At 41.8% G+C, this 17127-nt stretch overlaps 1 protein-coding gene across 2 annotated transcripts in view; it reads right to left on the reverse strand.

Moving 5' to 3' along the window:
• Nucleotides 1–13295, reverse strand: part of CA10 (carbonic anhydrase 10) — a 520530-nt gene extending 507235 nt beyond the window's left edge. Inside the window, exons 1-2 of one of the 2 annotated variants that reach the window (XM_003272273.2) lie at nt 13154–13295; nt 10884–11537 (exon numbers count right to left, since the gene is read on the reverse strand). In XM_003272273.2, the coding sequence (XP_003272321.2) occupies nt 10884–10944 (61 nt within the window). In that variant the 5' untranslated portion in view covers nt 10945–11537; nt 13154–13295. The other variant, XM_003272272.3, reaches the window with a different exon arrangement.
• Between the last annotated feature and the right edge of the window lie 3832 nt (nt 13296–17127).

Consider the following 17127-nt stretch of genomic DNA (forward strand, 5'->3'; position numbering starts at 1 on the left):
AGCCCCCATCAGCCTTGAGACTCCCAAGAAACTACTAAATACAGAATTTTTTTCTTTTATCTCTTTCCTCTCACCAAGCACCTACATGCCCACACACATACATTGACATCTATTGGACAATTAATGCAACTAAGAAGTAAGCCTCCATTGTGTTATGTCACTGAGATTGCGGGGTGTATGTGTCAGGGTCCAGGATATGCTGAACTGACACAACTAGGAAGCAACATGGGGAAATATTTAAGATATAAAGTTTCTTTTTAAAGTACAAATTGGAAAAGTTACAGTTTCAAAATTTAGTAAACAAAAATTTGGTCTATGGGGAGTAATTTTTTTCCTAAATTTTTTTTCACAATATTGTATCATATTTGGTATAAAATACACTCTAATTCCCAGCTTCACTCACATCTGTGACACTAAAACCCTTTGCACATACAGTCCCTGTCTTGCAAGGAGCACTGATCAAGGAAGAACATCTCAGTTGGATACATGATTGGCCTAAACAACCAAGGCATAAACACAACTCTCATTCATGAAGTTGTTCAACTTGTCTTACTTTGGATGTGGCACATTCTATGCCTTTACCTGGCTTAGTCAAGCTCTAATTTAAGCAGATCTAAAAGCAGATTAAAAAAACCCAAAAAAGCCTGCACTAACTTATACACTTGAGATTGCACGTGGCTCTCATTCAGCCAATAAAAGTCAGTGCTAAAACAAACTAAAAGGCCACAAAGAACTTCACCACTGTGGAAAAGCAGGAATGAAACTTGTTACAGAAATAAAACATAATGACTTCACTACTTTATATTTCACTCTACAGGGGTTTGAGTCACTGTAACTTAGAGCCAGTATCATTATGGTGCATTACAAGACTTAGACATCAAGTGACATATTTCTATTCACACCCAGGTCATACAATAGAAACTTGATACTCACCGATGTCTCACTTTAAAATCCCCAAACATCCGTAATAGGGCCCTTTTTTTTTTCTATAACCCCTTTTTATTTTTTCTGTAATTAAGATTACAAGCAAACAACAACAACAAATTATCCAATTGACCATCTCCTCACAGTTGTAAAGATTAACCAGGTGATTACAGGGTGAATTCACAGCCAAGGACAGTAAATCCACTCTGTTCTTTCAATTCCTAGGCTGCCAGCTCTTCTCTGGTAAGAACTAGTCAGCTACACCACAATTCTGTTACAAAAGGCCAGAGGGGAAGTAATGTTTTCTGACACAAGACTGAAAACACCACAGAGACCACAGTAATTTCCTGTATTGCTCTGCATCAAGACTAAAAAGTGGGGTAGGCTATTCTCCCTAAAGGACTCTAGTTCAACACACTAACTAGGGAACAGCGAGCTTTCTGAAGTGTTGTTTTCTCCCAGGTAGGAACTTGGTAAGAAATAGCATACATGTTCTAAGCAATCTCCTCAAGTAGGAAGGGAGAAGACATGGAGAAAAGAACGACAATGTATCCACTGATCTTTAATTGTCCTAGTTCAAGCCTTTGGTATGGTGTCATAAATACAAAAGAGCCGAAATACATTTTAAATAACTGTAAGTGCCCCAAATAAGGATGATTTGTCAAATGGAAATATGAGTCAGAGCAGGGACTAGAAAACTATCAAACATATTGCTCATTGGGAAGGCTCCCATTCTCTGTGGCTCTGCACACTCAAAAACCTACATGCAGTAGAAGCAAGACGACAGCTGGTAGAGGTGTCTTCTTCATCTCCCCTCCCTCATGGCCTCAGATCTTGTCCCTTAGTCTCCCCTGAATGCAGAAAAGCCACTCTCAATTGCTCCTTGTTATTCATTTATGTATTAATTCAGTCATTCATCATTGAGCATTTTCTAAATGCCAGGCACTGGGTTGGGTAATGGGAAAAAAACACACACACATTTGTGTGTCACTACATACACATTTTATAGGGCAAAGACCATTGCTGTTTTGTTTGCTACATTTTATCTTATGCCTGGCCCAGTGCCCACCTCATAGGAGGCATTTGTTAGCATTTGTGGAATAAATTAACAAATACATTTAACACTGGGAAAAAACATCTTCCATATATATTACTTTATTGTTTATTTCAAGAATCCTCTGAGGTATTTATTATTATTCTAACCTTGTGCTGGAGGACAGGCCTATGCTCCCTCAATAATTGCAGCTATCAGAATTGTTTTCCTTGAGGGTAAAAGGTAGCTGTGTGTGCAGTGAGAGACAGGGGAGCAGAAAGAGAATATGTTGACTCACATCCTTCAGTAAATGTGTTTATTCCAACTCTGGCATTGCTGCCAAATGTGTTGCAAAGCCAGCAAGACTTGGCTCTGGAAAACTCACCTGAACGCCACAGGCCTCATTTCCTACTGCCAGCCCCTTCAGCCACCAGGCATGAAGTATTGGACAAAGTTAAAGATTAATTCTTCATTTACTGTGACAAAATTACCACCTCTCCCTGATCAGGAAGCAAAGGCACTTGTATGCTGTCTCCTTCATAACCATTGATAATCTCTCCACTGCCATCCTGATGGCCCCCTAATGCAAATGTAATCAAACCCCACACTGGCTATCCCATTACCAGCCTAACCTTGCTAATAAACAGCAATTGTGGCTTTGCTATAAAAGTGATCCTAGATCATTTGTCACCACCCAAACCTTCCCACCCCAACCCCTGACTGCTGGAAATCCTTTAAAGTCCTGTTTAAGTTACACGAAATAAAAACTGCAAAAAAGTTACAGAAAACCTTCACTAATCAATGAGTAAGATGATAATAGACATACTGTAAAATCCACGATCAGTCAATAGGGTCCTGGCTTTTTTTTCCTAGGGTGTAAATATATGGCAATAAACTAAGTAACAAGATGATATAATCTCTGTAATCTATATCTGGGTTATTCCAAAGCTTCTGGGAAGCCATCTGGAACCAGGGACAACACTGGAAAATGATCAGTGGTCTGGGCCAAGTGGAGCATAGCTGGACAAGAGCCAAAGCTTTAATACTGACTGGTCTCTTCCTAATGAAGGATGCAAACTGCATACTTCCTTGGGCATTTAAAAGATGCCTTTCATGCACAGAGGGGAAATGGGTGATTTTTACTGACATTATTATATGCAAGGGATTACTGTTATTGAAATTATATACCTTAAATACTCTTCCATCTCAACCTCATTCATCACACTACACTCTTTAGTTGTGACCATGTTCACTTTTTGACTGTCTCCTGAATTAATCATGTCCTATGTCCTATCTAATCTCCCTTTCTTTGCAAATGCTGTTTCATATGATCATCCCTCTCTCATCACATCCCTCTTGGTTAAGTAGCCAAAATCTTCCACGACAACTCTTTAACATCCTTGGAGACTCACCCTAAGCATCCTCTACTAACACTACTTACTCTCCTTCTCTACCCCTCCTACTTTCAGGTTGAGTCAGATGTCCCTTCTCTCTTCTCCTCCAAACACTTTCTATACCTTTTTATTACAATGCCTATCACATTCTGCTGTGACTACCAATATTTTAAAAATCAGTCTCTTACTAGATGAAGAATTTTTGGAGGAAAAGTCACTGTCTTACTTATGCTGGTTGGATTCTGAGTACCTGATGTATAGTGTATCCTCAATAAATGTTGAATGATTAAGTGGACAAAGAAAACCATTTCAATTTAGGTCTCTACACTCATTCTATAGTAATTGAACCATAGAGTGGGTAAAATGGATATATCATTTAGTTAACCATGGGCATATTCTGTTAAGTGAATGTGTACTCTATTGGAAATAAGAGTTGAACAGAATGTAGTAAGATAAAATTGCTACACAATGCTTTGTAGTGCTTTGAGCATCTGTTTTATGTCAAATAGTGTATCTATTGCTTAGCCCACAATTAATCTTTATGACACCAATGCATGTACAGATGATTCATTTCTCTTAGCCTTCATCTAATGCTAAAGACATTGTTATTATTATTCAAGTACAAATTGAAGACATTTGTATTTGCTTAACCTGAAAATACCAAATCTCAAAGATCAGGATAAATGAGGGCCACAAGAGATTTATAAAAAATGAATTTTTAAAAAAGTCTATCACTTAGAATGTCCCATAATGGGCTAATTGATCTATTAGGCCAGGATTTTTTTTTAATGTGTTTTGTGATCAAGAATAAATGTTGACAGAAAAAGAAGACAAGGAGTTGGGTTTCTAAGTAATTTCTTATTACAATCAAAGTAAAAATATTAAGTTGCACACAAACTTGATTATGTCATTTTCCTTAGCTCCCCATTAGCTAGTTCCTCATAAGTAAAAGGTAAGGTCTAAGCTTCTTATTGTGGCTTACAATCCCCTTCACACTGGCCTAAGGTTATTTTTGTAACCCCTATATCCAGTCATTTAGTCCGACCTATCCACTCCATATGCCCAATCCACCATACTTTGATATTTTGTTTTTTAAATGCCTTCTTGTCTATGAACATACTATTCTTGCCACATGATATGTGTTCTCTCTCCCTGTTCTTTTGAAATCTCATGTGTTCTTCTAGGTCTAGTTCAAATGTTTTCTATAAATCTTTTCCCCTCCCCACTTGTATCTACCAACAACAGAGTTAATTGCTCTTCCTTTATGCTTCCATTATACTTTATACACATTTCTGTTTTACAACATGTACTCTCTTGTTAAATACTAAGGACCAAGTATATTGTTCATTTCTGTGATTCCAGTGCCTGGCATACAGTTTGCTGTCGATACATTTTTGTTGATCATAGAATAAATGATTAAATAATCAATTGGCATTCACAAAAACTGACCCAAGGTGTCAACAAGTATTATTATTGATGTCGATGATGATGACGATGATAATTTTATGCGAGCAACTTCAATTGACTGAATGATTAACACATGTCAGGCAGTGTGGCAGATTCCTATGTACATTTTCTATACTTCACATTTTACAGATGAGGAGTTAAGGCACACAGAACTTAAATTACTTATCCAAGACCAAACAGAGAGTGAATCCCAAAGTTAGAACTCACACGTCTGCCTATCTGGCCTCCAAAACCCAGGCTTACTCTCATATGATGTGTATACATTGGCCAATGGCTACTGTATTCCAGATACCACATTAGCCATTTTACAAATGGTGTTTTGTTATCCTTATAATTACCTCGTAGGAACAACAACCTTGACAGGTAATTATCATCTCTGTTTTACAGATGAGCAAGCTGAGACCCTACCTCCAGCCCCCTCCAGTCTACTCCCTACAAAAAAATTCCAACTCAACTGTCTACAATCTCAAACAGGCTATAAACTATATAAAGTACAGTGCTAGTTGCAGACATGCAACAGAAATTTAAAATCCAAAGAAATGTTAGAATTTCAAACAAATTTAAACCAAGAATCCATTGAATCGATGCAAAGATGCATAATACAAAAACAAAAGTCACAAAGTGAATAACCATATTAGGACACTTCATATTCTCTCAATTCAATAGCTCCCTAAGTGGGCTCATCCCAACTTTCCAGTATCTCCCAAAGTGAATTTTTTGTTTCAGTTGGGACATTCTTTAGTGTACATCCTCTTGTTTCTATTCCTCCTTTTTGATGATGAGGTCGCCTCTGTCTCTTTCATCCAAACCTCCAAAATCAATCTAATATACTCCTTTTCTTTCATGTCTAGACTTCTCCCTTCTATACAATTTATGCCAATTATTGAACAATTAGACATCATTCTTATTCCTTTATATCACAATGCATTTTAGCATTACAACTTTGCATTTATAATAATATCTTAGCAAATAAACATTACTCATATTACTTTATATCATTCTAAACTATGTGTATGTATGTCAACTTTGCTTCTATAACTATATCTTAAGTATGGATCATATATAGTAATGACACAGATGCTTTACACTTGCATAATGCAAAAAATATTTATTCAAGAATCACTCTCTGAAGTTTCCCTCAGCAATGCTTTGAAATAGGCAAAGCAAATAAAATTTTTATTTTACAGATGAGGACTGAGATTCTGAGAGGTAAAGAAAACTGCCCAAATTTATAAACGTAATGAAGGTAGAGTCATATTGAAGGATAGGTCTTCTGATTTCCATATTCTTTCTATAATGGCTTGCTATCATACACATTTATGATACCTAGATCTCTTTTTGACCTTAGTCCCAAGTATGTAATGCTTAATTAGGGTGATAAATTGAGACATTAGTTACTGACTTAGGCTAGTAATCAAACCCCTTTCCCCAGCCAAGAGACTGGGTATTCATATCGACATTTATTTTTTCCCTTGGGATTTCATACAACTCCAAAAGACTTTCTTGACTCACTATCTGGAGAGTTTTATCTATGACGATGGTTATCTGTCAGTAACTGGGCTATATGACATCACATGGGAAACTGGATTTAAAGAAACCACATTGCTAATGAGATCATCAGATAAATAGTAATTGTAAGGGTGGGGCTTTTTATTTGACAGGACATTCTATTTCAAGCCATATTGAAAGCATATGTAGTTTGCCAGTTTTGAGGCACTTTGAAGTTGGGTCTATACTGCATTATAATATACAATGGAAAGAAAAATTCTGCCGATCCCCTGGGTAATAAGTACTACATGGTTTCCAGGTAGTTTAGTAAACTTTCCAAGCCTCAACTCCATATTGGACTCATAGGGATAAAGTGGGTTATGCTCATGACTATGCACCAAAGCTTAATGCTACCAGTCTCATTTGTATGAGAAGGAAAATTAAGAGACTTTTCAAACTTGTTTAGCCAAGGCTTCCTGGAAAATAGGATTTGTGCTCAATGTTATAGATGTGCTTGCTGATGATGGTTTTCTTTTTGCTTTTAAACAAGTTGATATGGAAAAAGGTAAAAGCTCTACTCCACCATGAACCAAGCCTATACAAGTCAGATTTGTAGGAAATAATGACATCAATGCATGCTTACTATGTGGTAGAAACTGTGCTATGTGAAAATCATTGGACACAATATCTCATTTAGCTGATAGAACAAACATGTGGGATGTGTACTGTTATCTCTTTTCTACACATAAGGAAACTGAAGTTATGCCATTTTAATGTTAAGATTAGGAAAATAGTGTAGGAAATATTCCTTGCTTGTAGAGATTGCTGATCCTAAGATGCTAGAGGCATTTGGGTAATAGCCTCATCTGATTGATTGACAGGGTAATGTACAACTCAAATGCTACCTTAATTCTAGCTCTAAATTGTAATCATCTCAAACTTTTACTTCCAAATTCTCTAAGACTTAAATTCATTTAACCTAATTTATTCTTTCAGAGACATCAAAATAAAAAATATTAAATAAAAATATTTGAAAGGAATCTTGAACCAAAACATAAATGATATACTGAATTTTGACTCAGGTAGACCTGGAAGTGAAACCTCTAGTCTGAAGCTCTGTGGGCTTTGGTTGCTACATCTATAAGATTCTCCCACAAATTCTAAGAATAGATGAATTAAATATGTGCAATATATGTACAATGTGTGAAAATGCCACATAATTCAAATGGTTATTGATGTTATCATTATGCATAAACTGACAAAGAAGTAAAGTTACATAAGGAGGAAGTAGGATGCATTGTAAAAATTAAAATCAGGCAGCTCTCGTTTGACCAAGAAATTTCTCTCTTCATAATGCTAAGCATACAATCTTGCTGATCTGAGCTGCTTTGGTAGGAAGGGAATGGTGCTCTTGCAGTACACAGAAAAATCATTTTGGTTCTCTCTCTCTCCCTCTCTCTTTCTGTCTCTGATCTCTTCACAGACCCTGGATGCCTTACATTTTCAGCAAGGTGAGATCTGAGTTTAATGGAAAGCCAGAAGAACTCCCAAATCATGCCCTTTAGCCTAGCTGTGTTGCATTAAGTAGCCAAAGCTCATGTGATCTCGCAAATAAAAGACATACATGCTACTGACCCAGCACCTAGCTAAGCCTGGCCAAACAGTCCCATTTTCCAACAGTTTCATCAAAACCAAATTATTAGCGCAGAACCATCAAATATGCCAAGCCCAGGTGTCTGTACTTGAAGCGATCTATCCAAATAGGCCCAAGGAGAAATTTGGGGGTGGGTTAGAGGAAGTGTTGGAACCTTTGGTTAACAAAACACTAAGCTACAAAGCACCAATGTTTTCCAGAAAGCAAATGCCACCAAATGAAATTCAGTCAATATATCTTCCATATGACAAAGCTACCGCCAACATTTTCCTTCTGTAAAGTGTTTAGACTACAGACTTTTACTAGCCTTTTCCAGCCTGGTGTTTCTCAATAACGAAGCCAACTCTATCAATGCTTCAAGTATCAATGTCCGGCAACTCTGTAAGGATTAGCACCCATTTAGTGGTCAGGAAAATTCATTCCAAGATGCTAAAGAGGTGCTTTGTTTTTAATTTTTTTAATTTAAGATTTAGTAGATTCTATGATCATAGGGTTACGTTCCTTTCAATAGAGCTCAGTCATGAGTAAATTAAAACTGCAAATCATGGAGACAGAAATGAAAGATCCACTAAACTCTCTCAAAGCCACAATTATTCAACCTTAGTGCATTGCATTTCCTATACATCCTAAGGCTGCCAGCTGGAAAAAGAATGGAGTCTGAGTCTCCCAAACTGTAGCAATTGTGAGTCATAATCATATTACTAATAATAATTCTCACATACATGGGCATTACTGAACGAGTGGCTCTGTTACAGGAGGATGAGGCCACCCTGATCATGGAGAAGAAATGGCCTTTTAAAGTTGCTTATGGAGGTCTCAGATAAACAGTATATGATGTTGCATCCCTGCCTAAATGTCTTCATAAAGTGCAAATTAATGCAGATCCTAACTAGGCATTTGGAACGCTAACCTAGTTTTCTGTGTTTAGCTAATAGCTGGCAATTTTGCTTACACTTTTATCCTCTCATTACATAGCAATAATGATTATTTAGTAAATACATGTGAAAGGCCATGTACTCCATAGCACACTCCTCCTGGGTTGGAAATAACCCCCCTCCTAATGCTTCCATTTGAATAATTTAGTTGCTGATACACCAAATCAAATATAGCTGTGACAGGTATCCCACTAATGCTTTTTTTGGAGGCTAAGATCAGACCCTTTCTTAGCCTGTTCCCCTCGGTGATTGCCTGGCCACATTCAGGGTAAGGGCTGGGGACAAAGAGGATGCTGGAGGAAATCCAGAGCCTTAATCAATGTTAACCCTTTATAAATCTTAAAGGTACTCAGATGGCTTGTCTGATTTGAAAATTATTAATGATACTGGGGAGAAGTAAGGAAAGGCTATTTTATAACTAGTCAAATGTTCTGGAACAAGACAGAGAGTTCGGAATAGACATGTAGAAGAGAAAGATGTAAAATATGGCCTTGTGAGATGCCACCCAGTTCATATCTGGACATATGACTGATATAAACCTTTACAAGTCACTGGAGAATTTTTACTCCTAGATGCAGAATGGAATAATAGAAGTCCCACTAGAGGAGTTGGGGTGACCCCAGGGCACATTTTCTTGTCTGCCAGGTACACAACACGTCTCACTGATGTATCACAGAGACAAATTTCTTAATAGGATAGCCAAGCCCCACACAGAATGATTTCAGACAACAGAGTCCCATTCCTTCCCTATGAGGAGAAAATTGGAAGCGAGACTGGGATTTGGAAGAGTCCAGGGTGAGGGCAGAACTAGGGTTGTTTTCTCCTATCCAGAATCAGGTCTGGCTTAAAGGGAGGGGAATGACAGGGCTGAAGGAAGAGGCAGGAAACATGTCTCTCCACCCCAATGCTGCTTAAATGTGGTTGCTCAAAGGGGCAATATCCTGCTCTCCTCTTCTGATGGGAAGTTGGCCGTGTCCCCAGTTCTGCAGAAGGAATGCAGGCAGAAGGGAGCACTACAAATGGGCTTTTCCTTGGGTGCTTAAGTGGCAGGTGTGAAGGGAAATGGGGTGGGTGCCTTCAATGGGAGGAGCCACTGAACTGGGGAATACTGCTGGTCCAGGGGCTTTCCCCTTTCCCTCCCAGCTTCCTCCCATCCCCAATTCCCTGCATCAACAAAGACAGTGCTCAAAAATCAGAACCTGTCCTAACATACTCAGGCACAGGTGTCCACAAGCCCAACCTCCTTCACCTCAACACCCTGAAATCCCGTTTGCTCTTAAAAGCACAGACAGGCCCAAGTAGACTGAGAGGTCTGAGCCAGCACATCCTTGCTACCGGGAATTAAGAAACACCGTGATGTAAAGTGGCATTTGTGACACTGTAGTGCTTTAACAAGAAAATTGGGGGGTACAGGAGGGTGTGCCAGCAGGTTTCAAAGCATCACAATCAGTCCTGATGTGTTTGGGGAAGGCATGGAGGACAGATCTCTGATCCCTGCTGGTACTCTCCAGTCCCGCATCCTCCCGCAGTCTCTCGAAAGTGTTTAGATACCCGGGCAGGGCCCCGCGTCCATTTTGCCAGCCAGGAACCACCGAGTTTGGGAACTTTGAAAGCCAGGGGATGGGGGTGGTTGTTGCCAAGGCTCGGATTTCGGCGCCAGAGTTCTCAGCCAGGAAAGCAGTTGCAAATCAACACCCATCTGCCTGTTCTTTCTCATCCCCCACCACTTTTTCCTTCACCCTTCTAGGACTGCACACAGATCCTAACCACCCCCCACCCCACACAAACACACACACACATTCACACATACACACATTCACACACCCTTGGGCTGAGAAGATTTTTGATTCTGAAGGCGGCAAACCCGCAGAACTGAAAGGGTCTCGCCACCCCCCTCTCTGCCCCGCGGCCACATACAATAAAACCCCATACACCCCAAACATCACAACACAATCCACATCAGCCAGTGACTCCGGCGCGTCCCGTACCTGATATGCAGACGATGAAATTGGCTTGAAGAAGAAAAAGCACCTCCCAGACTATTTCCATCCTCTGATTCTCATTCCAAGTGCATCACTCGACGGGAAAACAGGGGGGGAAGGGGGCAGCCCGACACGGCACACACACACATGCACACGCGCACACACTTCCGAGCGAGTGCACACTCGCACCCCCACCCGACAGCCGGCCAGGGACAGTCACCCCCAAGATCAATATCGCAGTTTCAATTGTTCCGGCAAATCTCCCCTCGGACTCGACGGATGTGCGCCCCAGATGTGCTGACACATGTCCGATGTCTCGCCGCCTTGGAGGTCTCCCCGCTCGCGTGTCTCTTCTCTTCGCACCGGCGGCGGAAACCGCACTAGCAGCGGCGGCGGCGGCGGCGGCAGCCACCTGAAGCCACCAACACTGGGCTCTTCCAGCAAAAACGAGACCCCGATTCTCCTGGCGCCCCAAGAAGACATAGACGACAGCCCCCCCCCCCTCCCCGCCGGGCCGGGCCGTGCAATTCCGGGCTCCCGGGAGCGCGTAGCTCGCTGGCTAAGCCCAGGCAGAGTCCGCGGCAAGTTGCCCTCGAAGTCCGCCCCGCTCACCGGGGCATGGTCGGAGGGTGGCTGCTGCCCTCCGGGGCCGTTCTTCTCCTGCTTCCGGGGGGCGGGGAAGGAGCAGACACGGCAGACACACAGAGAAAGAGAGGCAGGGATTATTGCCCGAAACCGCCAGCCGCCGGCAGCCGCCGCCGACCCTCCCTGCTCCCCAAGTCCGCGCGCAGCCCGCCGCCTCTCAGCCGGGTTCCGGCCGTGCGTCCAGGGCGCCCAGGGGAAGGGCTGGGCCCCGGGGACTGGGGCGCGGTGGGAGCCCACGGACCCTCCACGTCGCGCGCGCGCTCGCGTTTCCTGCTCCTCTGCTATTTTCCTGGACTCCCCAGAACCCCCAGTCGCCTGGCTTCCATCGCCCGCAACTAGCGCCGCTGCCGAGATTTTCCGCAATGCAACTGCAGGGGTCGTTATTTCCTCGCCTACGGATCCCGACGCTTCCCAACTCCGAGAGGAGGAGGGCAGGTGGGGGCGGGAGGAGGAGGAGGAGGAGAAGGAGGCTCCGCCAGGTGAGCGTCCTCGCCGCCGCCGGGAGTCCCAGCGTCAGCTCCGCAGCCCGGCACCCGGGGGCGGAGGCGGGAGGCCCGGGCGGGGAGGTGAGGCTGAGCGCGGCCATGAGGAGGAGGAGGAGGAGGAGGAGGAGGAGGAGGAGGAGGAGGAGGAGGAGACTGGGTGTCACAGCTTCAGGCCACCTTGGCCGTCTCCTCGGCCCCAGTCCCTGGCAGCCGCCTCCGCACTCCGCCCCGCCCTGGCTGCCTCTGTTACCCTCCAGGATTTTCGAGTTTCTCTTCTTAAAAAGAACTTCGTGCTGCGGGTTCGGCGCGGGAGACCCAGGCAGGACTCATCCTGGGAGTGCTGTGCTGTGCTCTCCCTCCGCTGCGAAACATTGGAGACTTTTTTTTTTTTTTTTTTTTGCATAATTCATTCCCTGCCCTCTCCATTTCGTCCCTCTCATGCCCCCCACCCCTTACCCCTTTCCGCTCCCGTGCCAGAACACTACTTACCCCAGAGTTCTTTTCTCTGCAGATTCCTAGACCAGGTGCAACTCTTGCCTGCAAGTCCCTGCCTCCCTCCTCCCGAAAAGGGGGAACACCGCCTTTCCGAGTCCGGGTACCAGCAGCGGCTGCTGCCAACTGCGCCTTCGCCCAACTCCAGGAGGATCCGGGACTATTGGAAACCCGGGCTTTAGAGGAACGGGCTTCCCTTCTTGTCTTTCTTTTATTCTGCTTTTCTTTAGGGAAGCTCTAGTGCTTTGGAGGCTTTTGCTGGGCTCCAGGATACTTTCCGCCAACGACACTCAGCAGCTTCCACTGAAGGAGATTTCCCCACCAAACCCGCGCGCGCACACACACACACACCCAGCGCGCGGCTCTCCAGGGCCCCGGGGGAAGGTAGGGGTGGTGCGAGCCCCACCCACCCACCCAGGCCCAGGCCGAGGCCAGGGGCAGCTAGTCCGCAGAAGGTCTCGTGGGGAGGCGGGCTGTCTGGAGCCGAGGAAAGACTTGCACCCGGTTGCAGTGTGGATGCGGGGGAATTGAAGAAAACCCCGTGCTCAGGACTGCCTGCCTAAGAGGGCTGGGAACGAAAGGGGAAAGACAAAATCTCAGCAGATTTGTTTGCTTCCGTCGCCGCAGTGGTGGTTTGCGAAAGCTCAAACCTACCTCTTTGGGGTTACTGAAGAAGGGGAGGGAGCGTAGAGGGAATCCCTGGGAAGATCCAGGATTTCTCGGCGCGCTTGTCCCGATTGGGAACTGTGACGTTAGGAGATTTTGCACGAGCGCGGATGAACACACGCATAACAAACACAAACACACACATACCCCGCGGGGATTTTTTATCCACTTTTAATATTTGATGCTTAGAAGATATTTCAGTATAAACCCCGGTCTAAGAACTGCACAAAGGGTAGATAAGTGGAGATGGAGGAGGGGAAGGAAAGGGTGCCGTTCATCCGCACGGAGTCGATCTAGTGAGTCTTCCCGTGCTGATCCCAGCACCCAGGCTGTGCGGCATCTGAGGGTGCAGAGTGGGAGCTAAAGGAGTTGCATTACGATGCGCCCAGGATTCTTGAAGGGACTCCGACTGCCCAGGAGTCTGGCGGGTCTTTTTGCTGAGTGGCGGGGAGAAGAGGGAGGAACAAGGGAGAACGCAGAGCAGATGAGCAGCTCTCTGAGCTGTCTGGGCTGGGCGGCTGCGGGAGCCAGAGCTACGTAGTCCCACCGACTCTAGGGATTCGGAAAAGGAACCGCCGGCAGACCTGCCTACTCTTAAAGAAGGAGATGTGTCCGTGAGATCTGTTCTGTGAAGCAAAGGCCAAGGACTGTAGGTGGTCAACACATTAAAAATCTAGGCCCAGATGAAATAAATCCAGCATTCTTATGTAGAGAGCTTCCAGGCTCAGCAGGGAAAGGAATGAAACTTCAGAACATTAAAATAATTCCGGATAGTGAGAATTAGCCCATTTGGGAAACATATGGGGGCGTTTGTCTCCGTGCCTTGAAAGTAGACTGCATGAAGAATTATTATTATTTTTTCTTTCTTTCCTTTTTTTTTTTTTTTTTTTTTAAGGAGAGAGGGAGAAAGAAAAAAAAAAGCAGTCTGACAAAGATGAACAGATTCCAGCCTGGTGAGAGTTCAGAACCGTGGACAGCGACCTACCATCCCTGCTTGGGTGGGGAGATAGCCTGGCAGAAGAGGTCTCTCCTCTGGAAGCAGAAGCATGGTGCCTGAATTTTTATGTCACTACCCACTCATTTACTAATGAATTCTGCAATTATTAAGTGTCTTATATGTGTCAAACACTGTGGCAAGATGCTTGGGCTTCAAAAAATCTGCAGACCATATATCCCTCTATATTCTGCTTTAAGAGCCAATGCCAGTAAAGTAATACTTTATTTCCACCCTTTCAGTCTGCATACTCACCTCCAGCATTCCCAAAGAATATTTAATCTGTGATCTGCCACTAAGTGCTTTCAGTTTTTAAAAAAGGCAATTCATGAGAGTATTTGTTAGTTTAAAAAAAGTTTGAATGTATTGATTGTTATGTGTGAAGCATTATGTGTATTGATTGTTATGTGTGAAGATTATGTGTGACACATTCTGAATCCCTTACATAAATTATCTCATTTAATCATCACAATGTGACCGTGAGATAAATGTCATTATCTCTTCCCTTTTACTGACAATAAAACAATACCAGGGTAGTTATTTGTCCAAGGTTCCACAACTGCTAATCAGTAGTATAGAGACCATAGCTGGAAAGTCTAAACTCAGAAGTCATGTCACACTACTTCCTTATATGCTCTGTAAAATGAAAAATATCCTCTTGGGGAGGTCATTTTGCACTTAAAGAGAACAGAAGTACACACATGACAGCTAGAAGTTAATCAAAGGTGGTATGAAAATTTAATGGCAGACAATGCAATTTAGAAGCCAACTACATTAGTTGGGATAAGTAAAAGATCACTGGGGATCAGAAGTAATCAAAACCATTTCTAATGATAGAATTTTGGCACCTGCTAGATGTCCGTTTTGGTTCTGGCACTTGGAATACAGCAGTGAACACAATAGTCCCCAACATATTGATTCCATACTAGCAATTGCTAGAAGAAAGAGCCATACATTTTTGAGTCATTTCTAGGCTACTACATTTTTAGAGTAGGTTGCTATATGTTTTTCTGAGAAATTCACCATCTTAATACAGAAAATAATAGTAAAAAAATGCATTAAGTAGAAGCCTTTAAATTTAAGTAAATTCTGCCTCCCCTTTTTGTTTTTTTTTTTTAGCCCACAAAACAAACCAAAGAAATGTGGAAAAAAAAATCTATGAAGCTAGAAAATATCCTTAGACCTTTTCATATTTTAATGTGCCTGTATGTATATCTAAATAACTACAAATAATCTCTCCACATCATACCCGCCTTTATCTTTTGTTCCTTTCCTACACCTCTACATTTCTGCACTACAAATCAAGTGTAAGTATCTTACACATTTAATAGAGAGTCTTAGCCAAGCCCACCCAAGTGTGAGAGATACCAATTGTCTTATAGAAAGCAAGGAATTATATTTCCATTTTCCAAGAGAGAATAATATTAAATTCCTTTGGGTTCTTCCTGTACCTTCTCTTTCACTCAACACCGTAGAAGAAGGGATGACTCATCTGATGGTAAACTTTTAAGAGTTTGACTTTCATTAGGGTGCATTTATCAGAGGCTAAACACACACTGTATTAGAAGACAAAGGAAATCTATCACTCTTCCCACTTCTCTATTTTCTTGGTAAAGCTGCCTTCAGGCACAGTGAGCTCACAATTTTAGTGTGTGCACCTACGCATATTTATTTTGTATGCCACTGTCAAAGAGCAGAGCTAGTAAGGTCTCTGCTTTCTTGCAGTACTTAGCTTTCTGGGGCCAGTCACAATCACGCATGTGGCTGGGAAAGCATATTTAGAGCCTTCTTTGTATACCCAACCATCCTTATAAGTGATTTTCTAGTTTTGAATTTGGGGTGAATAATTGGAAAATGCCATTTCAAAACACATCAAGCTCTATTTAAGGACTGTCCCATTCCCATTTAGAAAATGTTTCTATTTTTAATTGCTTAGATGCCAGAGGGAAAGAGAAGTCAGTGATAAAGCTACCCCTAACTTCCACCAAAAAGATAAAATTACCCAGATAAACGGAAAGATATACCATGTTCATGAATGAGAAAGCTCAATATTGTTAAAATACCAATTTTCCCCAAACTGATCTATAGAGTCAATATAATCCTAATAAAAATCCCAGCAAATTTTTAAATAGAGATTGTCAAGCTGTTTCTAAAATCCATATAAAAATACTAAGGAACTAAAATAGCCAAAACACTTTGGAAAAAGAAAAACAAAGCTGGAATATTTAAATTATGTAACTTCAAGGCTTATAAAGTTATAGTAATCAAGACAATGTAGTAGTGGCATCAATATAGACAAATCAATAGAACAGAGACAGTCTAAAAATAAACTGACATATATTGATTGAGTTGATTTTCAACAAAAGTGCACACTCATTTCCTCGGAGTAAGAATAGTCTTTTTAACAAATTGCCTTTTCAATATTTGGGTGTCTATTTTTGGGAAAAAAATAAAGACGAACTACAATCCATACCTTACACTATATAAAAAAAGATGAACTCAAAATGGATTATAAACCTAAATATGAAACCTAAGCCTTTAAAACTACTAAAAATAAATAAAAGAAAATCTTTGTAAGTTTGGGTTAGACAAAGATTTTCTACAGATGACATCAATATCATGATTAATTAAAAAATAATTGAACTTTGTTGGAATTAAGAACTAATATTCTTCAAAAGACAATTTTAAACAATTTTTAAAAGTCATAGTCTGAGAGAAAATATTGGGAAATTATATATGGCACAAATGACTCGTAAGCAAAATAGGTAAGTAATTCTCAAAACTCAATTTGTTAAAACAAAAATTTTAAAATGGGCAAATGATTTGAATAGACACTTTACCATAAAGATATAGTAATGGCAATTAAGAATTTAGAAAAATGCTCAACATTATTAGTCATTAGGAAAATAAAAATTAAAACTCCAGTGAGATGCCAGTATACATATGTTAGTTTGGCTAAAACTAAAAA

The sequence above is a fragment of the Nomascus leucogenys genome, chromosome 14 (assembly GCF_006542625.1).
Source record: "Nomascus leucogenys isolate Asia chromosome 14, Asia_NLE_v1, whole genome shotgun sequence".
In the NCBI taxonomy this organism is placed as follows: domain Eukaryota; kingdom Metazoa; phylum Chordata; class Mammalia; order Primates; family Hylobatidae; genus Nomascus; species Nomascus leucogenys.